Below are 23,059 nucleotides of genomic sequence, written 5' to 3' on the forward strand. Positions count from 1 at the left end.
GGTGCCCTGTCAGCACATCCTCTCACAGAATACATTTTTTTAAAACTATGGAGCTGCAAAATCTACCACCAAAGATACTGCTCTGTCACTTTTGGTTTTTAACATAAAAATGACAGATACAGTATAACAGTTCTCTAGCAGACCTGTGTTCAAACAGGCAGTAATAACCCTGAGAGTAGTAGTCATCTTCTGAGTCCAGCCCGGATATGTACACCCAGGATTTTTTTTTTCATGGCTAATACTAAGACAATGAAAAATCAGTGCTCATTTACATCATTAAAGGGCAATTTGTCAACCAGTTAGAGTATCTATCTGGCCACAACTATTGTATTTCAATAGTAGTGTTCATAACCATTATGTAATATATATATATATATATATATATTTTTTTTACTTTCGCTCACCATCTCCCATCCTATCCCCCCACAATCCAAAGATGACCCCAAACATACAAATTGAAAATTAGAGTAATTGGTCAAAGATAAAGGAACCCAGATCCACGTTTAAACACTGAACAGAACACCCAAATTTTTCATAGGAAAAAAAAAGGGGGAATCAAAGACATCTCGAATTTACCCTCTTCTTTTATGCTCAGAATTTGACCGATATTCAATGATATTCTATGGCTGAACTATCATTTATATCAAATTTACAAATAATCAAAACATATGATGACACAGCTGTATAATCATGAAATGAGCAATAACAACAACAAACATGTTTCATTAGCAAGCACTGGGATGTATGAGAAAAGACTGCACAGCGACAAAGACCTACTATATGTACGTACACATACCTGTTCTCTCATCAATGGCAAAGTATTTGCGCGCCGACCTGGTCTTGATCGCAAACGTCAGGTTACCCTGCGAGGAGATGTCCGGGTCCACCGCCTCGATGGTAACCACGGAAACGCCCATGGGGCTGTTCTCCGGGATACTGGCCCGGAAGACGGGCAGGGTGGGCAGCGGGGGGTTGTCATTGATGTCCAGGACCTCGATGAAGACCTGGACTACGGAGTGGAGCGGGATGGCGCCGCGGTCCTGAGCGTAGACGGTCAGCCAGTAGTAGGGGATGCTCTCCCGGTCCAGTTCCTCCGTGGTACGGATCACTCCTGAGAGAACGAGAAAATTGGAAGCATTCTTTAACGCACTGTTTTATACCAGCATTCAGAGGTTCAAAGGCAGAATGTGCAAACGGGACAGATGTCTCTGACCTGTGGTTATGAGAGTAATATCAATCATCTGGATAGATTTGGCCTCAAAGAGGCACAACCACTATCAAACACATGGTACTGTAATATAGGAAAAATAAAACTATCATGCATGTACCAGGACGCTTCTTTCTGGATACAAGAAAATGGAGTGATGTCAGGGTTTCACCTTTTTCCCCTGGTTAAATGATTAAATGCATATATCACAGAAGCGGGGTCCTGTACCAACCCAAGTGATAATGACCAATGATGACATCCTTTTGGAATAAAATGTGATACAAGAGGGTGAGGAATTTCTGGACGTCAGGCGATTAACAGCATCACCAGGAAATTTTCATTCAAACTGACATCATCCCTTTTAATAGTGGCAAGGAGCTTTAGATTTCATACAAAGATGCAAATTGGGTTATGATGCCAGGTACTACAAAGAGACTTGTCAGGTTATTGAGATTTGAGGTCAAGAATTCCCTTCGTCCACTGGTGACTGCAGTCGAGGTCATTGCGGGAAGGGGATTGTGGGTAAACTTGAGGTCAATGTCTTCTGGGGTGGGAATTGAAACATGAAATATATAACATAAACTATACTGGTAACCAGTGTGACAGACAGATTTGTCAAATTATGTGTAAAGGATGTTTTTGTCTTTTCTGTCAAATGTACACACTAAGTTGTGTATCACTTTAAAAAAGTGCAAAAGGATATACAAGAGAATAAATGGAAATGTTTCAAAACAGATCACAAAAGGAAATACATGACCCCTGTTACACCCTAATGCACGTCTACCTCTTTTCTCACAGTGCAGGGATTCCGATCCTCACAGCTCTAGTCTACATGATGAGCCAGGGTTAAAGCATTTGCTTCGCTAGATAATACCAAGTCATAATTACTCAGCTACATGAACACTGCTATCACTTCCACTTTAAAGGGGAAGGCTAGTAACTGATCAGTGGGAATCAGTGGAAATGCTGGGAGATGATTGTTCCAATCCTTATGGGATTCATTCAAGAGTTCATTGTATATCTATTGTTGTGCGAAAATGATTTGCTTCAGAATGGTCTCATATTCAAGTAATGTGCAGTTTAATGCTTCCAGGTTAGCGTCCCTGGTCAGTGACGGAGCATTAATCTGCACATTACTTGAATATGAGACCGTTCTGAAGCAAATCATTTTCACACAACAATAGATATACAATGAACTCTTGAATGAATCCCATAAGGATTGGAACAATCATCTCCCAGCATTTCCACTGATTCCCACTGATCAGTTACTAGCCTTCCCCTTTAAACAAATGAAATAACAGAGCTCTTGTAACACTTCATCGCGACTGCACTCTTGGTTGAGTATTTCACGTTAACCCCCATTTCCCCCTGCGGTGTCGAGGATGTGCTGTCGATTTCAACAATGCGGCAACGTCAATTAGAGCAAAGAATTTGGAACTATCAAATTCATCTGTGACAACATCGAGCCTATCTATCAAAGCGGAGTGGAAATGCAATTAGTTTACTGTGTATAGTTTTTAGCACATAAACCCCCCAAGAAATGAGAAACCCATGTGGCATTGGTGCTGACTAGAAGTAGTTCATCCTATTCAAACAATTTCTCAATGTGTATCACATCTTCTGCATACTGTAAACTTCTTCATTTTTGCTCAATTAAATTTGGCTCTGAGCAGCTCAAAAGTATATTTGCTTATTCTTGAATTTGAGATGCCCAATTGCTTTACTTGTACGTTTTCATCCAATTCACACAAGACAGAGTTTGACATTCCCACGTATAAAAATCAATGTACTGATATACATGTACACAAACAATCCATATGGCCTTCAGCGAAAGCCACTAGCACACATACACATGCTCAACTGAATACCAGGACAAACGCACAAACACATACTACTGTAAAAGTGCAAATTTCCGTGTGAGTAACTTTTCACGCTCGGCCACGTAAGATGAATTTTGTGTGCTTTTTATTTCTGTGGAATCACAATATTAAACTAGTTTTACATATAACAAGCAGATGAATTTGTAGGCTTCTATTTTTGTTTCACGTTGCATGAAAATTTCCCCAATGCAAAAACTCCAGTTTTACAGGTGTAGCTCTTGTAATACTGTAGTCATAAGCTGACGAAGAAAATCATGAAGATATTTTGGCAGGTTTTAGGATTTGCATTTGGTAAAGGTAGCACGAATTACTGCACCTTGAGTATTTCTGTATTCACACTACATCAGACGTTCAACACTTTGACTGACTTGTGTTGATTCTCTACTCCCATTTCAATGATGAGAAAGGAGAGAGAGAGAGAGAGAGAACACTTCAGGAACTTTCGCTCTCTTCCTCCAAAAAGGACCTGGCATTTCTCTTTGGCAAGCACTCTCCGTATCTTGAGATGGCTTGATATATCGGGACTGAAATAGCGAAGCAGGATAAACTGCTCTGTTCACATGGGAGGAGATTAGCACAGATAACCTGGTTTTCAACAATCAGTCTGCTTTGTACCAACTATCACATGTTCATCAAATTCAATAAATGTAGATCCTCTTTGGCTGAAATTGATCGTTAAAGGCTTGATCGTGACATTATGCAACTCGCTTATATCTTCCTAAAAGCATTGTTTGTTATAAAAATAGGAATTCCAAACTGTCTAAAGTTTTCAAAGTGACTTCAAATTACTTTTGCGGATACATTGGAAGAGGACATGAGCTTTAGAAATAACAAACACTAAGAATTTTGCCCCCCAAAAAGAGGAAAAAAGAATACCTATATCAGGGTACGCTTAAAGAATTAGCCCCATCATGGTCCCATACATCCAATTCCACGTCAAGTTTTTGAAGACACTGTGAACTACATAACAAGGACACAATTGTGTCGCGGCAATCAAGGCATTACATCTGATGACGGAGCAGAGCTCATCCTCTTTCATTCCAGTAATCTCACTTGGGGGATGACTTGATGAGAGCTATATTTAACCATCATCAACTCTCTCCCCCATTCACTAAGTGATTCTCCGGCTCTCTTCATGAATGCATGATGATACATGAATGGTAGGGCAGTTTGAAGGGGGGGGGGGGGGGGTGAGTGGGATGGAGGGGAAAGAGGAGGCTAGAGGAATTCGGATACAGAAAGATTTCTATAGAGGGACACTAGCAAATGTTAGTTGCAAGCATCTTTTGGCGTAGTGAATGAAAAAGCTCCTCGAACACATTTGATACAGCTGCCTCAATATCGTTAATATTACATGACTCAGTTTATCCTTAGATGACATTCTAATCGAAGGGGAGGGGTCCTGGAGTGTAAAGTGAGAAATGAGGCACGTGTGTGTGTGTGTGTGGGGGGGGGGGGGGGGGGTGGCAACAACAGCCTCCCCCATGCCACAGAGCACAGGCAACCAGGTATTTTTGGGCCAGTGATGCTATGGGGAGGTGAAGGGGGAATGACCTTGTCCATTGCAAGAGGATGCATGCAGGACTGAACATTGCCAGTTCCTGCCTTGAGGAGATGCTGCCATGTCCAAGTGGTAATGACCATTTCTGCACCTCTTTTTCTTTTCCATCCAATGTAAAGGTATTGTTGGATACATTCCTCTTTATGGGTTTAGAACAATCCATCTCTTACAGTAACTACTACAGAGTTCCAGCTGCACTGTAGTGTAGGGGCCTCGAGATCTTATGTGCTCATGATAGCTTCTTCTGATTTTTATTTCATCAACCCCTCTATCTTCCCATAGTTTCTTCATGTTTGCGATCTTATCCTCTTCCTTTCTTGTCATCCTCATCTTTTTAGTCTCTTATTCTCTCTCTATCTATTTATCTATTTATCTATATATTCATCTCTATCTATCTATCTATCTACCTATCTATCTATCTATCTATCTATCTATCTATCTATCTCTAGCCATCTACATGTATCTATCTCTCAGCTGAGTTAAATACACATTGGTCTGTTCTATTTTTATCAACAGGACATTAAATAATCAACACACACTTATTTAGGAGCAGATAATGACTGAAATTCTGCTGAGTTAATCACAGCCTCAGGAGCACTCCCCCTTCCGCAACCTCCTTCCAAGGATGTCTTTCGGTTCCTCTAGGAGGGCACCATGGATGTTACCCCCACCTCATTAGTACCTCCTTCCTAATTCCCTCACAACAGTTCAGTGATCTCGGCATTAAGACTTCTTCTTCATGTGTTTAATTTTCCAAAAGCATCATGCACCTTCTCCTACATATACAGACTGGTTGCGCCATATTCCCTCATTTTCCACCCCCTCCCAATCTAGCTCTAGTAAGAATCTCTCTTATGTTTGCCCTTCTCTGTGATTAGTCAGGCCACAGTCGCCATTTTTTTTTAGTCTGAACAAGAGAATGCAACAATCTCAGATTTTCTTTAAAGATAAAAATCTGAATGCACATCTCATGCTCACTGCTCTTTTGCATCTACGTCACCCAACCGAGTGCCTCATTTATTGACATATCTGTGAGAAACAAATGGCCGGCAAGAGGTCAAAGAAAGGAAAGGGTGAAGAGAGGAATGACGTTGGGGGGTGGGGGTAGACATTGAATCAGGCGTATCCAGGGGATTTCACAGGGCTGGTTTTAATTACACTGGTGGCATTGTGGTCGAATGTTTGCATTAGTTCTTGCAGGAATTCCTCAAGAATTATGAATCACACGTTGGGGCGTGAAAGGAAGTCGCGGCATTCAAAGTGTGCATACAATGATGGGGATCTTTCATTCCGTGGTTGGGTGGGCTAGCTTTACAAATCATAAATTCTCTCTCTGGCATTACTCTTCAAAATCCTCTCATCATTCATTTAAAGGTTCTGAGCAAATTGCATTCACAAATTCAGATATGAATTTTCATAAAAATCTCAACAAGGGACCTTGAATTTCTCACTAGCTTAGGATCTCCCTCCTTCCAGTTTATACCAGTAATTCTCATAACAGTGACCAGTTACAGTAACAACATGTACAATCATTAGCCCAACATATATATTTCTAATTCTAACAGATATATTTTTAATTTGGCATTAAATGTGAGTATTACTGCCCTACTTTTGATGAAGAGAAAAAAATCCTATAGATTTGAGCGTGTTGAAAGGGAGGAAACTGAATAAAATTGATAACTACAAGCTCTCATGTGAGTGGGGTTATGATATTGGATAAAACAGTTTCGTTTGTTTGTTTGTTTGTTTGGTTGGTTTTTTAAATCTGTTTGTGAGTAAAACATATTGTAATATGAAAATCATTGTATTCATGGACCCCAATTATAAGCTGTGCTTCTTGGGGTCCATGACCATCATTTACTCTTTTTTTTGTCATGTAAAAACATGCACATTTTCAATTCAATTATCACATCAAATTGTTATTCAACACTGTTCATAATCATTACTTTGCATTAATCAATGAATGATTCAGGTCAAATAAATTGAAACAAATTGAATTGAACTCAATCACAGAACTGGAAGACTGAGAGAGATATACATATACAGTGTATATGGTGTGATTCCTGCACGTTACTGGCTGGTCATAGTAATTTAGCATCATCATCATCATCACCATCATCGTCATCATCACCATCATCATCATCATCACCATCATCATCATCACTATTATTACATCATCACCATCATCAACATCTTTACGATTACAATCATTTAACACACATTTTTTAGACTGTTCAACTTTTGTTTGATTTATGCCATCAAGTAACGATTCTACAATCTTGAGATTGACTTGTTTTCTACACACAAAGGGCATGCACAGCACCAAGTTGATTATTTTTTATGTGAAAATGGCTGATGAATCCCATGAAAGCAACACATGAAAACCATCATCCAGTTTAGCTTGAGACGAGAAGAAATTCTCATGTTACACTCAATTTTTGGTGTACAACATCTCCTAAAACTACCACAATTTTGGCCCCTTTTGATACCAATATTACAATCAGTGGCAACTTGTACAATGCGAGCCTACGACTTTCTTTACGAATGCATATCACAATCACTGCGTAATGCACCATTAGTCATCAGCGAAACATTAAGGAATGATCCCCTGTACGCTATAGTAAAAGAAAACACTGCATCGACCATGTATCATAGCCACATGTTAGCAGGGCAGGATCCACGGCCAGGCCTCCGTATATTACAGCTTTATGCAGACACGCATTTTGCCATCTTCCTCAATACTTTCAGCTCTCTGTGAATTGGGGCACACGACAGCTCTACCCGCAACTAAAAATCACAATTCATTATGCATTATCTAGCGTCCGCATCTCAAAAAATTTCTCTCCCGCCCCCCACACACACTAACAAAAATATGTACGTAAATGTACGTCTGAAATCAAATTTGTTCGCAAATCAGAGCACCTGCATCTTTCAAACAAGCAAGGATTACCAGATACAGCCGGAAAGATGTGAGCTCTCTAATGGCTAAGGCCCACTACCCACGTGCCCATCTACCAGCGCCCATCCATCCACCCACCACATCTGCCCAGACTCAGTGTCTGAGCACCCTGGACGGAGCGTAATGGCACTGGTCTCGCCCACCCCCCTCCGCCCAGGAAGCTAGACATCTGGCTCCCAGTCGTCGCCCCAGCGAGACCAGCCAATCCACTCCCAATTCAGAGAACGAGTCGATAGTCAAATTCGTTTGACAGGAGACTGGTGGAATGAGGCTTAAAAGGTGGAAAAGAAAGAGAGGGATGGAGAGAGAGGAGGCGAGGGAGGGGGAAGGAGAAGTCATAGGAGAGAGAAAGAAAAATGAGAAAAATCTTCCTAAAAGACAGAAATGGAAAAAAAAACTGTCCTTGCTTTCAGTAAAGTCATCATCTAAATTTCCCCGGTATTCGGATGTCAAATCGATTTCACAGGGAGCAGACAAGGTTCAGAAGCATTCAACTTTCTTCCTGTATTTTGATTACTGGGGTGGGGGGGGGGGGGGTGGGGCAACTGCTGTCAATATTGTCTGAATCTAAATGGCTAGCTATGACTGAACACTGATGTGTAATAGCTTCGGCAGACTCTTCAAAATGCATCAAATTTTAAGGCCTCAAAATGTTCCACTTTCTGCTATTTTCTAATGAAGACAACAAATGGGAAGAAAAGATAATCCCTGAAATATCTTAAATCTATAATTGAGACATGTGTGTATGTCTTGGGACAGTAAAACAAACTTCAGACAGATTAAACTCTGACTCATCTATGCAACAGCTTGGCTTTGTTTATCAATTACGGGGGGGGGGGGGGGAATATCACCATCTGGGAACAGGGACATTATATTTCCTACTGTGACAACTTTGAATTATGATTTGGGCAAAGACATATTTCACACCCTGACCAATTGCATATCTCATCTGAGAAATGGGAAGACCACATCAACAATGCATTAGCCCTACGCTGCTACTTGCATATAATACTCCTGTACGTGGCAAATATTTTGTGAATCGGAGCTTGTAATACAATTTTTGCCAGCGGTTACAATTTGCAATCAAGAAAAATCACAGCCATGGAATAAGATGAGAATATCATCCCTTTCCACAAAGTAAAATTGTCCATTTCCTACCTTGGAGACAATATACACTGCATTTGTGCTACAGGGAGGCAATATATTGGTGTGTTGTTATTTCGGTGAATATTCGCTGACATGCCAAATTCACAAAAATGAGACCACAGCAAAATAAAGAGCATAATGTGATAGTTTTGTTTTGTGTACCAGAATAAAGAGTGCCCTGACCTTAACAAAGCTGCAACCATGTGTGTGTCTAAAATGTGCCCCTTACAAAAAGACTTGTGATGGAATATGTCTGAATGCAGAAATACTCTTGATTTCACTCACCTCACCTATAATAAAACACATAAGCAGTCCTGTAAAATCCTGAGCAGCACACTCACACCCACATCTAAACACACTCTCATACACTCACTTTTTCTTGATCTTTTTCCCAAAAAAAAAATTGTCCCGCTGCTTATATCTATTCAATTTACATCAAAAGATGCTACACGCGTAGCTCACCTCATGACAGTGGCATTAATAGATTCCCACCAATGTTGCCAATTTGCTAACTGAAACAAGGTTTGCTCGGAGAAAATTGACGCAGAAATAGCCAAGATATGCATGCATGCATAAGTTGAGTCCATTTTAAATGTCATTCATGTTAATCTGACATGCCTTACAATTGAAAGAAATGATCTGGACTCCATTGAAAAAAAGCCCTGGTGTCATTTTCACAGCTATGGACATTGAGCTTAAAAAAAGAATAGTCATCAAAACTACTAGAAAATAGTTTATCAAGAAAACACAAGTCATCTGAGAAACATTTTAAGAGAGACTTGAAAGAGCAAAATCCAAGTGCAATGTTCTTCTGTGCATAGGACTTGAAGTCATCCAACCCCCCAGTTTTTATTTTGCTGAAAGACGATTCTACAGTTTCCACATATTATGATATGGCTAGGTTACTTGCAGTGACGTACAGCCATCAGATTGGAATGGCATGTTTTGAAAACATCGCCCAGGATATGAAAGGACAGAACATTCAACAAGGACCCAGATGATTCCAAGTGATATTGTATCAGCCATTTGCAGGCCCAGATAACTGAAACCCATGAATGGGAACATGTTTTAGAAATGCGGCTCAGTCTTTGATCTTGTGTTTTCTATACAAAAGACGTGCCGCAATGCAAGATGAGATGACAAAGATGTAACTTGACGAGTTGCAGTTCTTGACAAGCCGGAAGTTGAGAACATATTGTACAAGAACACAGAGACACACTGTGTGTGTGCATGTCTTTTTTCTCCCCTTTCCATTTATGTTAGCTTCCTGTTCATTCATACTGAACATAATGTACAGAGAGATAAAACTGCCTGGTGAAAACTACCTATTCACTGATTCTATAAAGTTATGAGGTTCTACCATATACAATGAAAAAAGATTTTGGAAAAACAAAACAAAAACAAAACCATTCACCATTCCGAAACATGGTATTGGAGATAGCCAGTCATTACTTCTTTATCATACTCAAAGAACTTGCTTTTAGTTGTACCTCTGCACTCTGCACCCAAGAGCGAGCACAAATTAGCCAAAAATATCAAATAACATTCCCATATTCTGATTAAAAAAAAGTATAATTTCACACAGTAGTATGTCTCACTTATATTCCTGTACAAAAGCTGCATTTATGAAACAAATTCTGTGGGGGGGGGGGGGATGGATGGAGGATCTTTTGTCTTATATGGAAAGTGGTGGGGGGGGGGGGGGGGATTGGCAAAGGTATTCCAGCCTCACCTGCCAACTGCGAGCCCGCCGGGTATGTCAACACCGGATCGTGGTGGAAGGAAGAATGAGGGATTTTATGGCTTCTAAACTGTGGAATAGAGCCACTTCCGCATATTGATCACATCCATGTGCCCAGATCCTAGTCCTATGTCATCTTTTTACCTCGTCCCCTCTTTTCTCTACTCTTTCTCCATCTCACTCTCCATCTTTCTCTGCGTGCATTTATGTTCAGTTTTGGGAAGGTAGAATCAACATTTTAAAAAGCTGATCCAAAACGCCATTCACTACAAAACACCCTTCACAGGGTCACTGTTTATGTTCACTTCACTCAAGCTAAATAACGAGCCGATTTGGCAAACATGCACTGCGCATTGTTGCAAAACTATACATCTCTATTGTTTCAAGCTGTCCAGCACACATGTCTACTTCACATGAAGTGAAAGAGCATGGAGATGACGTCATTATATCAAATCTTTATGTGTGATTTTGCGTAAAAACTTTCTGTTAAACGCATTTAGAGAGAATTGGCGATCACGAACACACTTTTTTTTGTGCATTTTGAATCGGCATTTGGAAATACCGTTTACATCAAGTTGGATGAGTTGGGATTCAACCGTGTTTTGATCTAAACATACTCAGAGAGCTTGATTATACTATAGCCAAAAAAGTTACAGTAAGCATAAACACACCTTCTGTCACTCTCTAGTGCTCTGTTTATCTGTCTATCCCTCCTGAAGTATGTCCAGTCACGGTGTAAAACCTCCCTCAAACTACACACTTATCAGGAGAGATGAATGAGGCCCATCATTCAACTTCAATTCCATTCAGTGGATCATTTTCCTCTCCCTTTTTTTTTTCTTCTTCTGTTATTAATAAGGCACGAGCAATTCTCGGGATGCCATTTGCCACAAAACGAGTCTGAATCATTAATGAATTGATTCCTCATTCTGGAACTCATCACGGATATTTGATTCACACCATTATCCTCCCATGCCTGGCCTGGCCTACTTCTGTTTTTCCTTCTCTCTTCCTCCACCCCCCTCCCCCACACCACCAACACAAGTCATAACATCATTAACTGATAAGTAAATTGATGCCAATTCCACAGACATAGAAGCATCACAGTCCCTCGCCCTTCTTCTTTTCATTTTGATACATACAACATTCCTCGCTTGTTAATTGTATCATCCCACTGGGGATAGTTTCCTATGCATAGCGCCATGCATTTGAATGAAGAACAAAAATTGAGATAACAAAGCAAAGCTATAAATTATGACATAAGTACCAAGGAGAGCCCATCTCTTGACACCTGCCGTAATTACAATCTCCACTCATTTTGTTGCCCATTTGTCAAACTGTACATCTCCCCCGACACCTCTTGTACAGACTACATCACATTTGTCCTCCAAAGCTATTTACAAAATAGCTAAAGGTCTTTAACATGTAATCGCTTTCTTCATTTTTGTCTCATCTGAAAGGATACTTGGAGGTAACATTGCAGCTAGCGCCATTTATCACGCACTGGCCTTGGTGTGTCTCGAACAGATATCAAAACTCAAATCCTCCTAGAAGAGTTACACTTTTTTTTTAATTCCACAAGAGAGATTGGAGAATCTTTCATTATGCAGAATAATGGCTCTTTCAATATGCATCGAGGATTGACAATCAATGTGTAGGGGGGGGGGGGGAGGGGGAGAAAAGAGCACGTACTGAGAAGGGTGTAATATTCATGCCATCACGCATACACGTTGTTTTGCAATAGTGATGATGTCTCACGCTGCTTGTGTGTGTGTGTGCGTGCAGGTAAGGGCTCAGGAGAGACCAATGCCTGGGATTGACCCTGGAGGGATGCCATCCCTTGGCTGAGAGTATTTGTATGACCCTTCTGCTTCCTGCCAGGTGCATCATACCCTCACCCCTTTTTTTCCCCCAGTGTGCTTGAGGGGGGAGCTGGGGAGATGACAAAATGGGGGTGTGGGGAGGGGAGGGAGGATGGAGGGTAAGAGCTCGGAGGGGGAGATGGGGAGCGGGAGAGGAGGGGAGGAGGAAGAGAGAGAGCGCAGGTGTGCTTATTATGGATGATAAAATATGTTTTCATATCAATAAACGCATGCGTGTGTGTGTGTTGTGTGTGTGCCGTCTGAATCCATAAATGTGTGTGTAGGCATTCTGCAATCGTAAATGCCACAAAACTTTGACCACATCAGAAATGTGTATAACCAGGAAAAAGCCCTCAATATGCACCGACGGTGGGCATCCACGTTTTTGGAGAGCCGCATTAGTCCGAGGATGAATAATGAAAAAAAAAATGCGATTGAAGTAGGTGCATGTTATTTTGGGTAGCGCAGTGCCACAATGTGAATTTGCAAAATTGAGTGCCCATACATAGGTTTTTGGATTTTTTTTCCAAAGTGCTGTTGGAAGTATTTTGTCATGAGAGCAGAGAAGGAATAAACAGAAAAAAGGAGATGATGAGATCTTTAAGATGAGAGAAAAGAGCGTGGGAAGGAAAGAGAATGAGCAGGAACGGCAAGCTTGGGGTAGGGAGGGGAGATGGGAAGACACAGCGCAGGTGGCAACCATGGTGATGCAATTGCCACACATGTTTTATGCAGACCATATTTCTTTCGCTTTCACAAAAACACCGTAATGAAAGATAAAATCCGGAATGCCGTGTGACAGATCGCACACTCAACTGGCCATTGAATTATTAAGAAGAATCGTCACAAGCGCCCACAAGGAGTTGACTGATAACATCAGACGTGCACAAACTTCGAAATCGGCGAGAATGGGCGCATTGTGGGTTGCCAGGCACCAACAGCGCTAAACGAATCTGTTCAATATGTATCTCTTGATCTCAGCAACATGCAACAATGCCCCAATTTTCTCAGAACATTGTAAGATTTTAAGAGAACTAATATTTTCCTATTACATTGTCACCAAAGTTTTAGTCAGTCTCCTATTCTAACAAGACCTACATACAACATGTTTAGTAAAGATAAGATTATGAAAAATTAGGATTATTGTTTGTGCATTTCTTTTGGACTGGTTTTGTGATTGAAATGAATTAATCAGGCAGGAGTCAAACCTGTAAGGTACTATCTTCAAGGAATTTGTGCAGCATCACTACCACTTCACATATTCAGCTGAAGAGTAATATAATTTTTCTAATCAGCAAACACAATTTCATATATATGCGAATCCTTGCCAAAGTCTCACACATGGATTAGCAGAGGAAAAAAAATCTAAACAGTTCTGTGCAATTACATAAATCTTTAAATGTAGTCCCAACTGACTATGACATTCTGTTTAAACTCTTTAAATCAAACTTGTAATTGTGTATTGCAAAGCTAATCAACAACAGCATTGTAATTTTTGTTCAGAAGAATATCTTGATACAATTTGTAGTTGTGTTCACAGTAAATTTTTTACTTCAAATTGTCATCGCTATACCCATTTGCATCAAAACTATTCAATTATCCACTATAATTTCTTTCTGTCCATCTATTGAACACACTCGATGCAGAAAACGAAAGAGAACGAGACATGTTACGACCTATAAAGCTGTAGAAAGGAGACAAAAGGAAAGACAGATATTCATCTCATACATGTATTCAGCAAGCGATCTCATATTTAGACAGCTGTGTCACGGGTTAACATTGTACATCTCCTTTACCCTGTGGATCTTGCCCTAACCACGTTCGTCTGCGACATCCGTCTCAACCGAAGTCATAAATCAACGCAAATACATCACACCTGAAAAGCAAACACCTCAAACCACAGCCTGGTTGTAGTCATAATACATGTTGTCCCCCAGTCTAATAAATCAATCAGAATGGTTGCCATCTTTTCATTTCAGAGATTTCTTTCTCGTACCTACACAGCCACAAGTATTTCACCCAATCGTGTAAGATATGCCTCACCACGTAAAAACATAATAATGCTCATAAATGTACTCGTGAGGAATTTGCATCCAAAGGCGATCTCCCATTATGGACACATACATATTTTGCATCTTTTTTAAAGAAAAAGAGATTATCAATGAGACATATCTGACCACTCTCTAGGCACTGTGGCTATCAAAAGACACACTCATGCAATACTACATATTCACTACACTTCAAATTTCTCCTGTCCTCACATACTTATTTTACATTTGCTGAAATGTGTTTTTTTTCTAGCATTATGTATTGTTCCATGGCTGCTCACGTTGGCAATGTACAAAATGACAAATCACTGGCACGCTCCACATCCCTGTGGTATAACGCGGTGTCACACAACTTCTCCAAACACACACTTCATTTTTACATACATCAGAAATGCATGGAAACTGATACAATGGTTTATTTGCCGAGTCTTATCCTACTGAAAACACAGAGAGGGGAGAACTGAATTCTGTGAAGAGTTCATGCATCAGACCACTTGTGCGAAAAAACAGAAAAACATGTTTGAAGGACGCGGATACCCTTGACGACATTATGGCTTCCTCGTTTTAGGAAAAGTATACCACAACGAAAACAACAAAGGACTTCGTAAATGGTGAAATTAATTTATCCTTGCATAAAAACGCTCTTGGCTTGATTATCGTTTAATTCAATAACTGTTCGTAATGGATCCTCTGCACACTGTGTTGTTCTCATTCATCCATCTTCCCTCTGTGATAATTCAATGATATGATCCTTTGCCTTAAAACCAACCCACCCGTCCCACCCCCACCCCCCTATCCCAATCCCGGATAGTCTCCGTATTTTTACACCATCACTAAAATTAAAGCCTGCACTGGGTCGTCAGACAGTGTGTCTTCCTCCCAATTGAATTACATCAAAAGCCGGTTTAGATGGTTTCCCCGTCTCGTCATGAATATTGACTTCATATTGGCCACCCACCCCACCCCCTTCCCCTGGAGTCGATGTACGTGTATCTGTATCTGTATAGCAATAACATCGTATTTAAAGGGACAGATATACATGTATCTGTCAAGCTTGACACATCTGTTACACCACAGTCCACATGTAGCATAATGCTGAACAGGTACAAACATATCATGGACAGACAAATGAGGGTTAATTTTGACATGACATTTTTCGCACTTTACCACTGTTCATGGAGAAAACCAGCAAAAATGTATGTCTCGCTGGCCAATTGAGCAACTGGGATTGATTCAAATTCCTGAAAAATGATTACCTGTGGTACCACAACACAAAGCACACTGAAGTTTTCCTCCTATATTTGCAACAGGATGCTAACGGGGACATCTGCCATTTTTAGTAACATTTATATTACATTCTGAGGATTAAAAAATACATGCTGGTTGCCTTTAAAACAGCTTGCCCATCAAAGCCTCTTTAAGGTACACAGGTACACTGTAGAAAGAGAATGTTTCCTGCCAAGCTATTGATTTTTTTTTCTTGTCCCAATCAATTATCAGATAACATGTTGCCACACACGAGCCCTGTGGGAGATATCAATTGAGATATATACATTGTATGCAAGCTACATCAGACCCACGAACAGAGAATATAAACCTCACGAGACTTGAACAGAGAACAAAGTGTCTGTTTGCGATGACATCAATTTTGCAAATGTAGCTTCTTGTTGCCGAGTTTGATCTGTCCATGTCCCGTGTGTGTAAGCACGAATGTTCGTGTAAATATCCTTGAGTGCCAGGTCGCGGAAATAAACCAGTTATATACCAGTTATATTATCATGAGTATTTGCATACGTATTAGAGGTTGGGGTGGTTAAAATGTCAAGCGACTTTGGTAGAGATGCAATGTAGGTTGTGGCAAGGTCAACATGACATCTATACTTTTTGAAACGCAGAAAAAAGCCTCACCCAGCTTGCTCAAAAATAGGTTGAAACATGTCAATATCACACACTTGAAGAAAATGTTTGCATGATCGACACCAACACCCCTTCATCTGAAGGGCAAATTCAAGTGTTTGATTTGGGATGGGAGACACGACTACTAAAGCTGTACACTACTGTTATGATTCTAAACCGAGTATAAATACATTGTATTTACTATGTATGATGCTTTCCACATCCCTTCCACGAGCAAACGCGCAATTTCTGTCCAGAAATCCATTAAGGACTTGGATCACAGAAATCCATTAAGGACTTGGATCAAACCCTAATTTAAGTTCCGTGGTTGAATTTGCACTTCACATCACAAGGTTAGTAGGCATGTACCTGGGCCTGTCTGTAACCTTATTTATGCAATGCTGCACACTGGCACTGGTCCGACGGTCCCTGACCAATAAAAATTGCTATCGGACCAGTAAATTTTTCAGGAATGGACCAGTAAAAATGGAAAAACTGGGTACCTACTGGTTTGACAGGCATGTCGCACCAGTAGAAAAAATGGGTTAGTGTGCAGCCCTGCCTTATGCCCCAAATCTACGTCCTGTTTGTCTACAATCTGTTATCATTGCAATGGGACTGCTCTTTCATGAATTTCTATGACACAATACTTCTGTGACAAGCTATCAAACCATCAAATCACGGATGATAAATACCGCCCGACGGATGCCAGTACCAAAGTCTAAAACTCATCATGTTTACATCTTCTCATCAAACATCCCGTTGTATGACAGACAGTCGGTGACCTCATATTTCGCAAAGCATTAATGATAAGCGCAGTTGCCGTATGACCTCTCTGAGTGGACGAATGTTGCAATACACAACATGGGATTCATGTCACAGATATTGCTCTGTCGTGAGGTGTGAGAGTGGTTGCTTTCAGAGTAAGGTACAGTATATCCAGCCACCCCCCTTACAGGGGAGAAATCCACGTTAAAAATTGATGATGATGATGATGAGTTATTGCTAATCTTAACTAATCTAAAGAAGAAAATCAGAAGAATACTAGGAAGACGTTATCTAATCAGGCTTGTTTCTCTGTAGCAGGCAAAGTAAACCTGACTTTAAGCAGGGAGGTGGGAAGATCTTCCCACCTCCCTGCTTTAAGTTTACGGGTAAAAAAACAATAGTCTGTGATCTTTTCATATCAGATAACAATGCCCTCCATAGCATCCACTAAATTAGCACTTTTTAATAAACTTTCATCAATACTTAGTACATCCTGCAGCTACTATGAGCGAAATGTACGACTTCTGTATTGCAGGAACAAAATAAACCTAGTCCACTTTGTCCGGCGACACAACATGAGGAAAATTGCTCCTGTCTTATTTTCTCCAAGGACTTAGGGTTAGGGTTGTGATAGGGTTTTAGATTTAGTTTGATGCGAGGATTAGGATTAGGGTTAGGGTTCTGTTTGTATGTAGAATTTATGTTTGGCTTAGCTTGCAGATATTTCATGGGAGGGAGCAATTGTCGCAGGAGCAAATGTCATGGAACCACTTTGTCCAGACGTTTTATTTCCAAACAGGTGAATCAGATAATGCTCATCATAGAGACATCTAGTATGACATCTGTCAATAAGGCTATTTTCGGCATGTTTATCGGTAATTCAAAGCATTCTCTATTTGCCTGTTGAAGGAAACCGAAAGAACATACTAGTGGGAGATATGATATCAAATCGATTTGTTTTCTGAACTCTTAGACGTTAAAGATTTCTTGCAAGATCAAACTCCAACCCTTAAAAAAAAAAGGGCAAAAACGCAGCATCAAATTCACAATTTACTCTCGGTGGTGTCTCTTGGGAGGACAACAAATATGAGATGCGATCTACAGTGCTAACTGGCTGGCTTAACCTTGGCTTACTCATGCCCTGTTATCACATTAAACCATGCAGTGACCCCTATGATCTGGAATTTTTAGCTTGACTACGTGCACAAACCCTGACAGCATGTGACCGATTGGACAATGGGGCAGAAAGCGATTTTCTCTCCCTTCCTCTCTCATTCCTCTCTCTCTTTCTTTAGTTTATTTATTCCCTCCCTCTTTCTGTCTGTGAATGTGTCTTTCACTGTTTATCAAGTTTATACATTTAACTCATGTGCTCTATATCTTTATATTTTTCTTCAGGGATATCATCAGTTCTTCCTTGTCATCCATCTCATGGTGTGACATATAGCCCCCCCCCCCCACCCTTCTCTTGTCTTTAGTGGGTTGATGTCAAACATTGTGAGGAAAACAAAATATGGACAAATGAAATAAATGTATGGTGGCCAATTCACACCAATATGATAGATCAAATGATTGAAATATTTTATGATAAATTATCTAAATCCTGACCATGCATCCAGCCTAGGAAGAACACTGCTTAAACCTCTCCTTTCAATACACAGTAGGAGTGGAGACTGAAGTCCAGGGATACATACAGCATGATTTTCTGATTTTCTTCCAATGACCATCCAGGGATTAATTTTCCTGGTATCGCTTAGCGATTAACTATTCATTTTGGTGTGACTGCTATACAAAATATTGTTTGTGTGCACAAAAGCAATTTTATTACATAGAAGTGTACACCAGTTTTGTGAAAATCTACCCCCATCGACTAAAATTGCTATTCCATTTTGAGAAGGTAAATTATTCCCTCCCATCACCTCATAATGCTAACAGCTTTGTGCACACAAAAAGTGCCCACACAATAGTGACAGAGGTAATGTTAGGCATTCTCCATGATTGCGGCCATTTTGTGTGCTAGCACCATATGGAGTCATCTGCAAATAAATCTCATACTTCATGAATATTTCACGTACAAACACAACAACGGTCAACAACTGAGAGAAATTGTGATTTACACTAACCCATGCAAACATTCAATCCATCTATTTCACACACAAACAAAAATGGATAAATACACATGGACACACACAGATACACATACACATATGCATGAAACACCACCCTTTTTCAACTTTCCTTGATAAAATACTACCATGAAAAAAGACAGAACAAAGAAAAGGAGTTGTGAAAGATGCACCTTGCCAATGATTTTGAATGCCCTGATTGCACTCCCCCTCCCCCCCCCCCCCCCCCAAAAAAAGAATAAAAAAATCACAGACTGTCACAGTCATAATGCCTGGATTTCTATTGGGCACAGAGAATAGGGGATCAACAGAAATACTCCATAAATATGGCTCACAAATGTTAGATTTTTTTTTTTCATACAAATAAACCTCCTGTGAAACAAAACCATGTAGGCCTACACTGTATGAAAAAAAAAAAAACCCCAAAAACTCCATGCTCTCTATTCACGAAAATCACTGATCTGTGATTCCCGCCTGTCGCCATGGCGTCATGCAGACACCTTGTACCTTTTTTACCCTTGTACATACACACTCTTTTCTTTGTGCACCCTCAGTCATCTTTGAAAGTTTAAAATTCCCCGAGCCCTTTTCAACCAGACAAATTCAGTGATTGCCTGTAACGGCTTCCTATGTCCAGTTCTATTCCCTTCATAAGTAATTTCTATAAATTTTGCCTTGTTTGCTCTGTTCTAAAGGGGAATTTACCTCAAACATTATACACGTGGATTTAGTGAATGAAAAAATATTAGTAGGATCCATCAGTGAAGCTTGACGAAAATCCCACAATCAATTCAAAAAGTTATGAGGTTTGAAAGTCTATGTCATGCACTATCATTGCTGGGATATCAAAGAAGATAATCTAATAATAATAATATATCAATTTATAAAGTGCAAAAGCTATATATATATATATTCTTTTGCGCTGCAAAAGCTTCTAATGTGCTTGATGATAATGAACAGTTTAATGAAAAGATGTGTTTTGAGTCGTGATTTAAAGGCTGCTACAGTTGGGGATTTCCTGACTTCTAGTGGTAGATCATTCCAGAGTTTGGGAGCTGCACAGGCGAATATTAAGAGAATTCCACTTTTTTAGTGAAAAGTACTAATTCCTTGAACTTGTTACTGACATTTGTTGATGTCATTGCCCCTGCCTTCTAAAATAGCTACCATAAGTCGAACCCTCTTTCAGTACGCTGGAAAAATAAAAAATACAAGAAGCAGAAAAATGGAAAGGAAAAAATAGACAAATCAATAATAACAAAGCTTCAGACTTCCTGAAAACAAAACTAGACAGTCGATACAAAACATATCAGAAAATTACGCTGCAATATTCATTGTTTTTCATGTCTGACAGCAGTCCTTGTTCCTATTGTCTTTTCTCTTGAACAGTCATAACAAGGATGAGACAAGAGATTTTCCTCAAAGAGACGAATGGTTGACAATGCCAACGTGGCGCCATTGTACTGGCTAAAAAATGAGCACGATTAGCTTGGTATAAATTCCTCCTATTCTAAGTATGACCTTCCGGTCCTTTTCATTTTTGCCTTTCTTTTTTTGTTTGTTTTGGTGCATGGGTAAAACAAACAATTCCTCCAGGTTTTAATAACTGACCTTTTCCAGTTTATGAAGTTAATGAAGCACACCCAATTTAACCCTCACAGCGCATCTATCTAAAAATGTCATTGCTGTTGTACTAGATAGTCTAGCTTATGGTAGTGATTGGGTTTAAACATCAGCTTAACCTTAAAAAAAAAAGACTACCACCACCACCAACAACCATAACAACATTAACAACAACAACAATAACACAATGCTTCTCATGCTAAGCACACGATCCACAAAATCTGCCAATTCATTCACAAAGAAGCATTTTGTGCACATGCTGGAAGTAAGACATATATTAGAATGCCTGGTGGTAGGTAAGGTTTCTGTATTTTTTTAATTTTTTTTTTTTTCGCTCAACATCACTGGCTTGCTTGAACGCTCTTATTGGTACTCACTCACATGTGGATGAGTATGTGAGTAAGTAAGTGTGTTCTACAGGTAGTGGTGAGGTGTGGGGGTGGGAGCGTATTTAGCTAGAATTGGATAGACCGAGAATGAATACCTGCTCCAAGAGTGGTTTTCATTGTCCTGGTAATTTAATTGTCTGGCTCACTTTTACAATCGCTACTGATTTTTCAAAGGGCTGACACTGTCGAAATCCATGTTAGGCTAGGCTTCAGAACATCAGAAGATGAAAAGACAATAGGTACAGAGGGTATCAGTCCCATTCATTGCCTGGACTTAAGTACTTGTAGTCCATCCTTTGAAAACCCTGATAAAGGGGGGGGGGGATTAGAAAACGACTATCCATGGTGTTTTTCCCCTTCCAACCAGGCCTTCTGCTCCATGGGATAAGCAGAAAATCCACCTGGTCTTTCTTTTAACTTTAGCCTAAATCTTGGGGACACAATGTCCTGGACATAATGAAGTGCATGAGTGTGTAAATCAAGGCACAAGAGTGGCCCGTTTATACATAGAGAAGACTTACTGTAGAGATGTTCCCTGAGTGCCCATTTATGGCTTGTTCTGAATAGCTTTATGGCTTGTTCTGAACAAGTCCTGAATAGCAAAGGTCTTGTCATATTAGATGATTACACACCAAGCGCAGCCAGACTCATATACATGGGATTCATGCCCAGAAGTATACCAGTCTTCACAATTTCTTGCTACTGTGAGAGTCCATGCAGTCATGCAGAGAACAGAGAAATAGAAAAACAACAAAGCCCCATCTCTCCACTTTTAAAACTCTAGAACTAATTTATAAAAGAACCTGCTGGACCTGTGCATCAATGTTTTGAATGCATGACGATTTTAGTCTTCACCAATTTAATGAACTCTAGAAGTGATGTATGAAACCTGCAAAACCTGTGTGAATATTTTTTACGGATGACATTGTTTTATCATCACAAATTTACTGAGCTCCAGAAATAATTGATGTATTAAGAAAACCATGTAGACTTGTGTGAATGTTTTGAATGGATGATATTTCTAACTGTCACACATTTAACGAGTTATCTTATCAACACAAATCTGGGCTCTACCAATTGCACTCCCCTCTGGTAATGACACTGACATAGTGGTACACGATCAACACTTAGCATTATGCCATAATATTATGCACCACTGGACACCAATTCTTTCTTTTTTTTTAGAGAATTTTATCTCTAAGAAGCTCTGAAGAATCTGTCAATAATTCCTGTGACAAATGTCTTACCTGTGATGACAATAAAAAAAAAACGGGTGTTGTTGAAGTAAGGTCCAAGAGGATCACAAAAGTCAAGGGTCCAGACCATGGAAGAGAGAAAAGAGAAAAGAGAGAAAAAAACATATCATTAATCTTCAATTTAGTACACCCATGCATGTCCATTTGGGGAAATGTCAGAAGTAAATGATATCATAATTTGAGCAGAGTGAGTGAGTGAAATCAACAATTTCAATACAAAGAGCAATGTCTGCATAAAGTTTTTCTTGCACATTTGCATATATTCTAAAGTTGAGATACACAATGATTCTCATTACATTACTGCACTCAAAGCAAGTCATGTGGCTTGGTGTATACTTGTATATATCTTTCCCCCAAAAGGCAGAAGAAACTATTGATGCCCAATACCATTCCAAGTGCAAACACTGCAAACAAATAAGGTGATAAAATAACTGGATTCCTGTCTGGCTGACGTCAGGTCATCCTCTAGTATCATCTTGCTCCTATAAACACATATATCATTCATTCCAGTCTCGAACTCAATCCATCTGATGCCCACACGTCCATGAAATCCAGTACTTACGGCACCAGAAATCAACAGATTTTAAGAATCGTACA

General features: G+C 39.9%; 1 protein-coding gene across 1 annotated transcript in view; it reads right to left on the minus strand.

Annotated features, from left to right (window-relative positions):
- The window catches only part of LOC139742205 (protocadherin Fat 1-like), a 151,661-nt gene that overhangs the window by 77,993 nt on the left and 50,609 nt on the right, over positions 1–23,059 (minus strand). The window contains exon 3 of the mRNA XM_071652817.1: positions 797–1,111. Within this exon, the coding sequence (XP_071508918.1) occupies positions 797–1,111 (315 nt within the window). The remainder of the gene's footprint in view (positions 1–796; positions 1,112–23,059) is intronic.

Source organism: Diadema antillarum, unplaced genomic scaffold, assembly GCF_040938485.1.
Source record: "Diadema antillarum isolate AM-2024a unplaced genomic scaffold, OU_Dant_1.0 scf00000003, whole genome shotgun sequence".
Classification (NCBI taxonomy): Eukaryota; Metazoa; Echinodermata; class Echinoidea; order Diadematoida; family Diadematidae; genus Diadema; species Diadema antillarum.